We start from the raw sequence: 13,357 nt of genomic DNA on the forward strand, positions 1-13,357 counted from the left end.
AGACCAACAAATATTTATTCAAAGGGATATAACTCTATAGGATGCAACTCTTCAAAGCACCTATTTCCTCCACAAAAATTAGGGTCATCAACCTCCAGGAGAAGGCTAAACATCACCAGAAAATAATCACATCTCTAAATGTCAGAGACCAGTTCTCCTGGAGAAAATATATAAATGTGAATAAATAAATAAATAAAATTAAAAAATGGCTTCTTTGGACAGCAGACTCCCCGGAGAGTAGTAGGTCTGGGAGATCCTAGTTTAAATCATCTGTCTCCCATGAAAATGATGTTGTGCCCATCGAACAATATCAATCTATCCTACCTTATAGTTATTGTAAGGATAGAAAGTTTTGGCAGAGTTTGAATTTGCAGAGAAAACAAGCACCAGACTGCTTAAAGAATAAAATAGCTCTTATTAAGAGAAACAACTTTGTATATAGATCACTATTTAACTGCCCTGTACTGCAAGTGTGCACAAGGGAGCAGGAAGTCTACTAATTAGTCAATCTGGACATAGGAGGAGCTTATTTGACAAATATCAGGAAGTTCCTATGCAAAATACACCTCTCCTTCAATGTCCCATGTACGATATTCTTCATATCCTTTGGAATCATGCACACTACAGATCCTGAATATTTCAACAGAAGAGAAGTATAAATGAAGTAAATAAATAATAAATACAGCTGAAGATGAGGGGCTGCTACAAGGTAAGCTGGTGAATGGTTGAGGGCAAGGAAAGGGCAGAGCATATGGGGGTTGCCAGGAGGAAAGGGGGGATGCAGAGCAAAGTGATGTGCTCCAGTTCAGGATTCTCACCATGCAAGTGAACTGTGCCCAGAAATCAGCAAATTACAAATGAACTAATTTTCGGAGGCAGATGCTGCTGGGGAGAAGAAACTGAAAACAGATGGGCAGTTAAAGGAAGGTTGGCTTTTGAATGGGAAGAAGAGAATGAACAGGATAAGGAGAGGTGCTATGGCTTTCATGGAGGAGAAAGAATAGTGGGGGAGAAGAAAATTAAGTTGCCCTCTCCTACAAACTGCTGCAAGTTCTCATTTGTACCCTTGCAAGTTAACACTCTAGAATAAACACAAAAGACTGGTGAAGAAAAATTTATTTGTAAAGACCATATCAGTTATTTGTCAACAAGGCTTATAATAATTCTAGCTTTAATTATACTTTTCACTCAACTTAACTTGAAGGTAGGCTAATGGGTCTAATTTCTAATCTCCTCTTGAATCTCTTTCTAATGACAAATATTACCCCCTTCTTTTAAATATTCCTATAGAAATTGTTTTAAATGAAAAGTGCATCTTAATTAAAGGTGCAACCTATTGCAGCACTTATGTCGACATACTTTGTGCACTTAAGATATAACAAACTACCTTACAATTTTATTGTAATAATGTGACAAAAATAAGATACCAAGGATGATTTACTGCTTTTGAAATCCTTCGGAGAGTGCCATCTTCCTGCTTGGCTCCTCTTTCCTGCCACCACTCATGCAGCTGACAGGAAACAATGTAAACATTTTAAAGAAAACCTGTTGGGCAACAGCAGGACCTCACTTTCAGGTGCCTTCTCCAGAAGTGACAGCAATGTGTTGCTTGACAGCACCTCCCACAACTGGCAAGGGAACCTATGCTGCATTTTCCACTATCCCCTAAAATAACCAGAATAGGCTATACTTCTAAATGCTCTTTTACTTCTATTTACTGTTTCCAGCCTGTGACAACCAACTGCTCTGGTTTGTCACATATGCATAAGCCTCTAGATGAGACCTGGGGACCCCCTAGATGCCCAGAGCATAAGGAAGAATTTTTTGGGTCATATTGGAACCGCCATCTTGTGTTCTGTTTGGGTTTGATTTCAAATTGCTATTATTATGTATGTTTTTATGGGGGGGTATGATATGGCCCAGTTCTGTAAAGGGCGCTGACTAACCCCCCCCCCCAAAAAAAAACCCCACTGCTCCGTAGGCAAGGATGGCCGCTGGAGGATAACCCAACAAGCCTTGTTCATTAGCTCATAAAGAAAAAATAGAGCAGTGGCTAAAAGCAGAATCACATAGGGATTTAGTTTTTGTTACAGACCATGAAATGTGCAAGACAAGACGCTAGGGGAGAAAGGTAGAGCTTTATACCAGACTTCCAACAACCACATTGCAATAAGAAGAGGACACGTGTACCACAGCCTTCGGGGTTCTTTTGCAGAGCACTAAAAACGACTTAAAAAAAAACAGCTTTGTATTCCACCCTCAAAACGTCTAACTCCCACGCCGCACTGCAAGCAGAAGAATATGGGCCTTCTATTCCCCCTAAAAGAAAAGAGTTGAGCCAAACCTGCTCTCCCTCACGCCCGCCCACGGCCCAGGCTCCCTCAAGCCCCGCGCCAGCCGCCTTCGACCGTTCTGGGGACACGCGGTCGCCTCGCCTTCTCTTGTTTATAAGTAGCGCTGGGTACTGATTGGGCGACGGGAGAGGGACTGAGGCTCCTCCTTTCTCTTGACGCCCCGCCGCCATGTTACAGAGGAAGCGGGGCGAGAGAAAGGGAGAGGAGTGGTTGTCTGTTATGTCGTGGGCGGCTGGAGTCGCTCTGGTGACGCGCTGCATGGCTCTGAGGAAAGGGTGGCTTGTTTGGGGGGCGAAAGCCTAGAGGCGCGGCGCGGCTGTTTCCTTTGTTATTCGGGTTCAATGGCGGACGCGGCGGCGAGCGGGGATGAGAAAGTGCAAGAGCCGATTCATCGGGCGGAAAATAGCAGCGGTTGCACGGGCGGCAGCGGCCCCTCGGGTGAGGCAAGCAGAGCTGCAGGAGCCGAAGCGGAAGATTCTGCACAAAATGGCGGCCGCTGTGAGAGAATCCGAAGTGACGGGGAGCCGCTCCCGGGGGCGGCTGTCGAGGACAGGGGCTCCCCTGGTCGCGGCCTCCACAAGATTATCGCCTCTGCGGCCCACGAGCAGCAGCAGCAGCAGCTGCAGCAGCTTAACGATGGGCTAGGAGTCTCGCCTCCGAAAGCCCCTGAAGACCTGCCGCCTAAGAGGAACTTTCAGATCCCCAGGAAGAGCAAAGAAAAGAAAGGTGGTTCGCTCGTGTCGTTTCCCTTCCGCCTCCCCCTCTCTTTCTCCCCCTCCTTTTCGGACTCCACGAAGTACCGCCTCACACAGCTGCATGCAGAACCGTGCCGGGCGCAGAGGAAACGGCGGCTGTGCTTTGGCCAGATGATTCCTGAGGAGTGAGGCTAGTGGAAATCACGACCGGCTTGGCTTTGAAACGGCTGCGTTAGGAGTGGGATGGATGCGATCTGAGGGGAGTGCGAGTTGGTTTAACGCCCCTCCCTCCCTCTCGCCCGCCCGCCGTACGTTCGAGCTCGCTAGCACAGAAAATGGTTGTCTGTGGAGCGGGCGAAGATGGTTCGCCTCCTCTCCTTTAAGCAGTAAAAGAGCATCCTGCCCCAGGGTTGGCTAGTTCAGTTCTGTGATGCTTCAGAAGGATAGCCCCTCAGTTGCTGTAGAAAGGCATTTGTATCCTCCTCCTGTTTTGGGAGGGAAATGGATCACAGCATCATGTGTCTTCAGAGGAAGCTCCAGTTCCCTAGCTGATCTTCGTTCCCTTAGTTTTCCTCCAAACTTTGGCTTTTTTATTATCATCATTCACTCACTTTTGTCTGCTTTAAGTTAATGTTCTGTGAGGTCTTTTCAAAATTGACGTAATTCTAAACATTAGGAAAAAGAGAATGGTCACCAACACTCAGGTGACTGCCCCTGTTATACTTAGATGCTCTTCATCCTTTAAGAAAAATTTCTACAGCATAAGGGAGAAAGTAGAATGTTGCTTTTATTAGTCTTTCTGACACTTTCTGAAGCTACCAGTAATTTGTGTTCTACGTATTATGATAGATAAACCGGGTCTTCGGTAGATGAAGTCTACTATCACTTGGTAAGGGTGAAAAAAAGTCAGAAGGAACTCTTGGCTTCATCTCTATCACTTGTTTTAAGGAATGTTATGTAATCTTAGGCCAATCAATCTCATACTCTTACATGCATGCCCAGAATTTGCTCCCATATAATAATAATAATAATAATAATAATAATAATAATAATAATAATAAAAAACAAGATTTAAGACATAAAAACTCACATTGGTCCAGGTACTTCTTGCTGTACAGTAATACTTTGAATACGGTAGAAGATAACTCTAGCAATACAGCATTGGTTGTTGCTTGAAGTAGCAAATTTACTCATTTAAGTTACATCAGAACTTAACATTCTATAAATGTACAAGTCCAGCTACAGTTTCTAAATTTTTTTACAGAATCACATTATTACAATATTATTGAAATCTATTGAAACTTTGAGATAGTTCGTTCTCATCTTTAATACTCTTATTGTCTTCAGTGCTTGACAGCAGGGCTTCTAGTAAAGGTGTTGGTGTCTTTCCATTAAAGTAAGTTTCAGCTCTGTATTGGTAAACCTGCTGTAAACCTCCAGGATACTTTTGAGAGGTACTTCTTGTTAAGTAATGGAGCCTCTACAGGATGGTGGAAGGAGTACATGATCCAATTTATAATAATTCAGATGAAAATTCATATATGAACATGGTAAAAAATACTTCTTGTGTAAATTTCACTTATAAGTGCCGTCCTTTGCAGCATGCTTCAGATGAAAATCCCGCCTGCTTCCATTGCTGTATCTGTATGCTCAGGAAAGCTAATATCTTCATAAATGTTTAAAATTTATTAGATTTGAATTCCTGTTCCATTAATATCTTTATCTTATCGAGTGCAAACCGCGGCTTTTAGATAATTGATATCTAACTTTCTATCCCTGTTCCACTGGATCTGCTAATTTTCAGAAGTGGAAGGTCACAGCTATCTTAAGACTGCCCAAATAGTTATCTTTCTATTTATTCCACTTGTTCCCTCTCATTTCTATAATACTATAAAACTTGCAATTATTTGCAGGCATTCTTATTTAAGAGACAATTTAAAATGCCAGTGTAATCTGGAAAATAGAAGTGATACTACAGGAAAATATCTTAGATTTTAGTGTTGTCTGTGCAGTGATACATTCTAATCAACAGGAGATGAAACACAATACTGTGAGAGCAACACTATCCAGAGAATTTTAGAACATCTTTGGCGTTAAAAGCACAAAGACGCTAATAGGGGGATTATATAATTGCTTTCCCCCCAGAGATTATTTGTGGTGAGTTGCAACTCTTTGGGGACCTTTCTTTCAAAATGCCAGTAAGTGATAGGGAAATCTGTCTTATTTCAGAACAAGTAAACAGGTTTTGAATTGAATGTAAGACTTTTTTAAAAAGTTAAGATCCCTTGAGGCTATTTATCACAGTCAATTAAACTTTGTCAAGAGGGGTAGCACTACTTGGCATATTTTTTAACGAGAAGTGCTGTCTCAAGTTTCTTGGTCAAATCTTGGAGAAGAACTTCTATTGTTACTCAGTATCCAATCTGTTTCCCCTAATGTTTTAAAACTCTTGTGGTAGATCAGTGGTTTTTAATGAAGTCTGCTGACTAGCTTTCTTTTAACTGCCAGAATTAATAATATGTATAGGAAGGATATTGTGTCACAAATTGTTCTCTGATTAGCCTGATCATTATGAGAATTCATTTTTCTATGAAAACCAATAACATTGAAGAACTTTGTGACAATGAAGAAAACTGGAATTGTAAGTTAGGTGTTTCAGGTAGACTGCTGAATAATATACAAAACAAGGGATTTAAATAGTTTCTTAATGTAATCCAATGATTTTTTTGCCATCAAATTGCAGTTGATTTTTGGCAACCCCACGGATTTTTAAAGCAAAAGAGGTTGAGAAGTGGTTTGCCATTGTCGTGACCTTCAGTGGTCACCCATCCATATACAGACAAGGGCCACCCCTGCTTAGAGCAGATGAGATTGAGCTAGTTTGGGCTGTCCAACTCAGGAACCCATAATAATTTGTATGATATTCACTTGCTGTTCTCTGTTTTAAGAATACTGTAGCGTTCACTTACACGGTTACATTTTCCTGATTGATATATACAGTTTCTGATTAACATTTTCTATACCATCTTACACTTGCCCTACAGTTACTAAGCAAACCCCTAAACATTTAAGTCAGTTCAACTGAATATGGAAAATTTGTATTTGGTCAAATTCTGGTTTTTTTTCTCTCCTGCAGTTTCTGCCAGGTTTTTTGGCGTGTTCCTTTACCATGCTTAAAAATTAAATTTCCACAATTAATGCTGGCTTTTGCTAAGGCATTGATGAAGCCTAAAAATTATTATGTACTTCAAAAAGGGGAAGCTGCTTCTAATGGTTGTATCTTATTTGTGTGTGTGTGAGCCAAGTCTTCTGCATTGAAGCAAACTACAGTGTACAGAAAAAAGTGTCATGTTAAAGAGCATGAATCAGTGCTCATATTGTGAAGAACAGCAATTTGCTTAAAAATTTCAGTACTTTGTATTACTCTTTTTCTGGCAAAGGTTAAGAATTTGAAACATTTAGCATAATTTAACCTTTTCGATGTATCACCTGGATTCAAGGAAACAAAACATGGTTGCCATAGACTGTATTAGATTATCAAACTCAGAAGTATGGTAGTGGTTAAGAGTAGTGGCTTCTAATCTGGTGAGCTGGTTTTGATTCCCTGCTCCTCCACATGTAGCCAGCTGGGTGACCTTGGGCTTGTCACAGCCCTGATAGGTCTGTTCTGACCAAGCAATGCTGTCAGAGCTCAGCATCATCTACCTCACAGGGTGTCTGTTGGGAGAGGAAGGGGAGGCGATTGTAAGTCACTTTGAGACTCCTTCAGGCAGTGAAAAGTGGAGTATAAAACCAACTCTACTTCTGTCCCTACTTTAACATGTACATAACATACCAGGTTTGCATTGTGCAAAAACAATGACATGACAATTGCGTCAAAGACTAAATATGTTACAGAACTTGTCTGTTGAAATGCAAACAGTAATATGGTTGTGTAGGTAGCAGTTCTATAGGAATCTCTTCTAAAAGTAGAATTAGGCTATATTTTCAGTTTCAGGCACAAAGTTCTGGCATTTGACTCTCCTTTGTTATATTTCTAGGCTTCCTTTAAAACATACATGAAACTGCAGTATATGGAATCAAACTCTTTGTCCATCAAGGTCACTATTGATACTGAGATTGGCAGCCGCTCTCCTGGGTCTCAGGCAGGGGTCTTTCACATCATCTACTACTTGATCCTTTTAACTGGAGAGGGTGGGGGAATAAACCTGCTACCTTCTGTGTGCCAAGCAGATGCTATACCACTGAGCTACAGCCCCACAAAACAGAGTTCCCCAGATCCTGTCTGATCTAGGAAGTATTTCTCTTCCAAGATCTTCATGAATTCCAAAGTATGGAAGTTTGCAGCAGGTTGAAATTTAGTGAGAATGGTATTTCTTCTGCAGAAATCTGCTGAGAATAAAATAAGATGCATTCCCCAACCCGGGATCCTGCTAAATGTAGAAGGCTTGGTTGAGACATAAGAGTGCACTTCAGCTTCTGTATAGCTTGAGAAAAAACAGGAAGCCGATTCTTTGCACTTGGGAAGAAGGGAAGGAGAGGCCATTTCTTGTCATCTTTGAAGTTGTTTAGAAGATGAAATGGACCATGCCTCCTCCTTTGAGGTTCTAAGGATGGGGATGAGCCCTGTTTCGTTTAAAATAGGGCTTCTGTAAGAAAACTTCAATGATGCTTCAGTCTTGAGCAGAAATGCTGTCTGATGTCTAATAGCAGATGCACGCAACTTGAAGGAAGGCCACTGAAGACCATGTGACTGACTAGTATGCCCACCCAAACATTTTTTGGCACTTTGTGCCAAAAAAGGAAAAAGCTGTATGCACAGAATGATAGTGTATCTATGTGTACAGTTTAATGAAATGGTAAGAAAAGTAATACCTCTTCAGATTGCTGAAGAAGGATTGTGTTTTTGAATGCCCCCTGCATAGAACTTGATGTGAAACAAAGCTAGATGTAATCAGAAGATTTCTCCCTGTACCCTTCCTATTTTATGGAGATGACCACTTTATTTTTTATTCATTTTAATTACAGTATTTGCTGGCGTATAAGACTACTTTTCCCCCCTGAAAAATATGACTCCAAGTGGGGAGTCGTCCTATACGCCGGGTACACTTCAGTTGGGATAGACATAGCTGCCCATAGTGGCCCATAGTACTGTAATGTAATGTAACAAATTATATTTTGAGTGGAAATGCTGGGGGGTCGTCTTATATGCTGGCAAATAGGGTATTATTTAATTTAATTTCTAGGCCACCACTCCCACAAGCAGCACTTCACTTTAAATGTGATTCTTAATATTCATTTTGTATTGAGGCACTTCACTTGACTTTCTCATTTTGTTGTATGTATGGATGTAGTCACCTGACAGGTAATATTGAAAAACAACTTGTAACAAATTCATTGTTGCTAAATGTCCCTTGCTCTTCCAGTTAGCATACTCTGATGAGAATTTTGCACAGAGGGGTAACTGGATAAGCTATAGCATCTTGTATTCACAAGCAACTTTATTCTTCTTACATGTTGAAGGGACAGTATGAACTTCCTTACAGTTATTTACAATGCCATCTTTGACATTGTATAGAATATAAATAAATACCAAGCAGTATATAAATTAGAAGACAAAGTACTCAGAAGTAGTGTGATAAAAGAGTATTGGTTTGCTTCTGAAAGACTGCTTTTTTGAGAGAGGAAGATTTATATAGAGTTCATTATATACAATTGAAACGTGGCTTAAGCAAATTTAGCTTCAATAAAAATTAACATATATAATGGCATCAGTCCACCGGTAAGATTTTGAACAAACTTTATGTTTAAGAGCCACTGCAGGAAAGAGTCTTATTTGGTAAGAAGATCTGTGCTGTAAATATGCATGCTTTAGATTTTAGCTTCAGCATCTAGAGGTGCAGAGGTTCTCTTGGTCGAGCATATTAACTAGTGTAAACCACTGGGAAGTAGCAAGAAGTTTAATGTAATGACTGGAATTATATATAGAATTATATATAGAAATATTTCCTTTTGATAAATACAGTTTGTCCTGGTGTCAATACCGTCTGTTAAAGTGGATAACAAAACCATAATTATAGGTAGCAGTATTGTAGGAATCTTCCAGGCAAGTTGTATATAATAATGCTGACAATTTTAAAATGTATTTTATATTTTATTTAAAATCCATCTTTTCTCTGAGATTCAAGGTAGATTCATATTGTGAAGAACAGCAATTTGCTTAAAAATTAAGAAAAGCATAATTAGATATGTTAAACAATCCTACCCCAGTTTTACAATCCTATCCCAGTTTTACAAGTGCACTGAGCAAAGTTTATTTGGGGAGGGACTCTGGCTATGGTAAAGCATCTGCTTGGAATGCAGAAGGTCCCACATTTTGCTAAAAGGTTTAGATGATTGGCTGATGTGGAAGACCTCCACTGGAGACGCTGGAAAGCTGCTGCAAGTTTTATAAAGCAATACTAATGATGGACCAATGTTCTGAGTCATTATAAGGCAGCTTGGTGATTTATTTTGTCTTTCATTTTGGCTCAAGTTTGAAACTTTCCTTCAGTTTTTGCTTGGATCCTTTACCTTGTTTCTGCTTGCATAGCATGGTCCTTCACTGCAGAATGCATGTATCTGATCCTAGATTGGTGCCATTCATATGAGGCCATTATCTTTTGATGACCAGAAAGAACCTAATGCTAGAGGAATGCACCCTGCAGCTGCAAGCCACCTCCCCAACTAACAGACAGTAGCAAAAGTTAGGTTTAGGGTCTTAGCCAGTATAACTGAGCTTAGGACCCCCCCCCCCCCTTAAAATCTAAGTTAAATGTGGGGATCTTGAAAATGTCAGGGTCTGGAAAAGCTGCAGACAAAAATCACTGAAAATATTATTTAAATATTTTGTTTAAGTACTGTATGTACCCCAAAAGAAAACTCTTTTTTCTATTGTACTGACAAAAAGAGTTTTCCATTTACATACAAGTTATGAGTGTAGTAATAAAAAAAATCTTAAGTATAACACTTTTTAGAGGTGGTATTTTACATCCAGGGTTGTCTTGCTTTTCGGCAAACATGGTAGTAGGATTTCCCAAGCGTCAATTATTTGTATTCTTTTTGAAGATTATTTTCTAAACTGTATTGTCTGATCAACAGAAAGCCTTTCTAAGAATACTAAATTATTAAAATTGTATATACTTTGTAGAGTTATGACTGATGGGACTGTCTTCAGAATAGATGAATGCAATCCTGAATGTTAATATTTTTCTTTCTCATTAGCTCTTTTCCAGCCAATAATTGCGGGATCTCGTGAATTTGACGACGTTGTGAACGTTTTGCATTCAGCTTACTTGGACTGTAATTCAAAAGGCAATTTTTCTTACAAAAAAGCCAGTTTAGTACACAGTGAACTGTTGGAAAAAGAGGTAAGTAACTGTGATTCATTTGTAATGAAATAATCTAAAAGTTTGTATATACAAAATCTGTAGTGTTTGGCTTGCTTTGATTTATGATTATATCCAGAAGTGTTTGTGTTTGTGCCCTTGTTTGAAGAGAAGTTTGACAGAGAATTCTGATGAACTGTTTACTCAAGTTGAAGGTATCCAGTCATATTTATTTATTATTTAGTATTGCATTTCTTACCTGCCACTCTTGGGAACCAACTCGTGGTGAGTTACAACTTAAAAACCCCACAACAATAAAATCCTATTAGAATCCCATTAAAACAATACAAAACATTAACATCAGAAAACAACCTGGCGGAAGAACCAAATCCAGCCCATATGGTACTCCTGCCACCAGCACATCTTAATAAACTGGCAATATAGTTTAAAATAAGCAGTTCTATACAAATTAGTATGCATTCAACCATGAGTTACTAAAAGCTTCATTGTGCTTAATCTTTCCAAAGAGGCAGTGATTTTTGCTGAAGACTGCTGCCACTCACTTTATTTGATGGTGCTCTTCAGGGTCCGCTGATCCACAAAATCTCAGGGTGCCTTATTGATTATAGTTTAAGGAGGACACCAGAAAATCCCAGTTTGCAGGTGATAGGATACACTGTACTGAGGAAATTTTTAATGAATTTGGTTACAAAAGTAGTCTTCTTGGAGCTTGGGTTCCTTGTAACGGTATTCAGATTTCTTTAAAAAGCAGTGGCTTTGATCTTAAACTGCACAAGCAGAGATATGGTAGAGGATGGCAAATTTCCCACCTTCCTTCCCTTCTGTGTGCTCCATAGAAATAATTTTCTACCAGTTCACTGACTAAATAGTAACAAACAATGTGAGGGAGAAAATTGTGAGTCTACAGCAGGAAGTCCTGTAGACAAGAAATGCTGTTAGGTTACTCTGTACCAGTGGAATAGCACCTTGGGCTTCTTAACATCCTTATGCACCCTCTGGCTCAGCTGGTGCAGAGGTTTGGGATGGGTTGTCACCAATATTCAGATGACACCCAGCTCCTTCTTCTGATGGATGACCACCCTGACTCTCCCCCAGAATCCTTAACCAGATGCCTGGAAGCAGTGATGAAATGGATTAAGCAAAATCATCTGAAGCTCAACCCTGCAAAGACAGAGGTCCTGTGGCTTGGTAGGAGGGGACCAAGTGAGGAAGCGGGTCTGCTCATCCTGGACGGTGTGCAGCTCTCAGTGACTCATTCCGCCAGGAACCTGGGTGTGATCTTGGACACTTCCCTTACAATGGATGGAAGCCCAGGTCACAAAGGTAGCGTGGCAGGCATTTTACCACCTCTGCCAAGCCAAGCTACTAGCGCCCTACCTGGCCCCAGAACACCTAGCCACAGTGATCCATGCAATGGTCACCTCTAGACTGGACTTCTGCAACTCACTCTCCGCAGGCCTACCCTTATCCTTGATCCTGAAACTATAATTGGTGCACAATGCTGCGGCCAGGATTCTCACTCAGACATCATGGAGATCCCACATCCGGTTGGCACGCCAACAACTTGGCTGCCTCCCTGTTGAATTCTGGATTAAGCTTAAGGTTTTGGTAATCACCTTCAAGGCCATACACGGTCTGGGCCCAGTGTAACTGAGAGGCCGCCTCCCTGCCTATACCCCCAAAATAGCCTTATGCTCCACCACCTGCAACTGGCTGCAAATCCCTCGCCCCAAAGAAGCACGTCAGGCCTCAACAAGGGCTAGAGCCTTTCTGCTCCTGGACCCCACGTGGTGGAACGAGCTCCTGAAGAGATCAGGGCCCTGCCCGAACTTCCACAATTCCACAGGGCCTGCAAAAGGGAACTCCTCCACCAGGCAATTTGCATGAGGCCAACCGACTCAAACATCTGCTGGTCTCCCCCCCCCCCCTGATGCCCTTCCTTGACTGAAAACTCTGACCTGCCCAGGGATTGTCATTGTTGTTCTGTTAAAAATCACTTTCAACTGTTAAAAACACCATTGTGGTTTTTATGTTATGGTTATGATTATGTTATGCCATGTTATGTTATGATTGTTATTTATTGTATTATATTATAATATTCCATGTAAGTATTTCACAACGTTTAATGTTAAACCACCTAGAGCAGTAGGGAAGGGTGGTATAGAAATCTAAAGAAAGAAAGAAAGAAAGAAAGAAAGAAAGAAAGAAAGAAAGAAAGAAAGAAAGAAAGAAAGAAAGAAAGAAAGAAAGAAAGAAAGAAAGAAAGAAAGAAAGAAAGAAAGAAAGAAAGAAAGAAAGAAAGAAAGAAAGAAAGAAAGAAAGAAAGAAAGAAAGAAAGAAAGAAAGAAAGAAAGATATAGAATGTATAACTCATAATTATCAAATGTGTTTGGATTTCTTGTATATATTAATACCTTGTTATCTTGGAAGTTCATAGAGAAACGGCGGGAATTAAAACGAGATGGCCGATCAGAAAAAGAGCTTGTTGAAAGTTATGCATTTCTGAAGATTGATCGTGCTCTGGTAAGAATGTCATTTTAATGCATGGAAAAATTCAAATGTGGTTGTGTTGACATTACACACAATTTCTGTTGACCCAATTCTGCTTGATGGAGTTAAGAGACTTGGAAGTATTTGTGATGGAGGACCAGGTGATTTTGGATTCTCTGCATGTGATGCGATTCCTCCTTCATTCCTAGCACTGACTGACTGCTAGACTGTGAAAAATCGCATGATTATTGCATGAGGGAGCAAATAGAATCATAGAATAAGAGTGGGGAGGGGCCTCCTGGTTCCTCTAGTCCAGTGGTTCTCAACCTTCCTAATGCTGCAACCCTTTAATTGAGTTCCTCATGTTGTGGTGACCCCAACCATAAAATTATGCAAGTGTTCTTTCACAGAAATTAAACCGAAACTTCCC

The 13,357-nt window shown here is 40.4% G+C and overlaps 1 protein-coding gene and 1 long non-coding RNA gene across 5 annotated transcripts in view; one reads left to right on the forward strand and one right to left on the reverse strand.

Moving 5' to 3' along the window:
• Nucleotides 1-2,407, reverse strand: part of LOC143831930 (uncharacterized) — a 29,726-nt gene extending 27,319 nt beyond the window's left edge. The window contains exon 1 of the long non-coding RNA XR_013229018.1: nt 2,345-2,407. This is a non-coding gene — a long non-coding RNA (uncharacterized LOC143831930). The remainder of the gene's footprint in view (nt 1-2,344) is intronic.
• Nucleotides 2,408-2,530: 123 nt separating this feature from the next.
• TASOR (transcription activation suppressor) overlaps nt 2,531-13,357 on the forward strand; it is a 54,734-nt gene continuing 43,907 nt past the window's right edge. For all 4 annotated transcript variants that reach the window (XM_077325495.1, XM_077325496.1, XM_077325498.1 and 1 more), the window contains exons 1-3: nt 2,531-3,080; nt 10,313-10,458; nt 12,868-12,960. In XM_077325495.1, the coding sequence (XP_077181610.1) occupies nt 2,696-3,080; nt 10,313-10,458; nt 12,868-12,960 (624 nt within the window). In that variant the 5' untranslated portion in view covers nt 2,531-2,695. The remainder of the gene's footprint in view (nt 3,081-10,312; nt 10,459-12,867; nt 12,961-13,357) is intronic.

The sequence above is a fragment of the Paroedura picta genome, chromosome 3 (genome assembly GCF_049243985.1).
Source record: "Paroedura picta isolate Pp20150507F chromosome 3, Ppicta_v3.0, whole genome shotgun sequence".
NCBI classification, from domain to species: Eukaryota; Metazoa; Chordata; class Lepidosauria; order Squamata; family Gekkonidae; genus Paroedura; species Paroedura picta.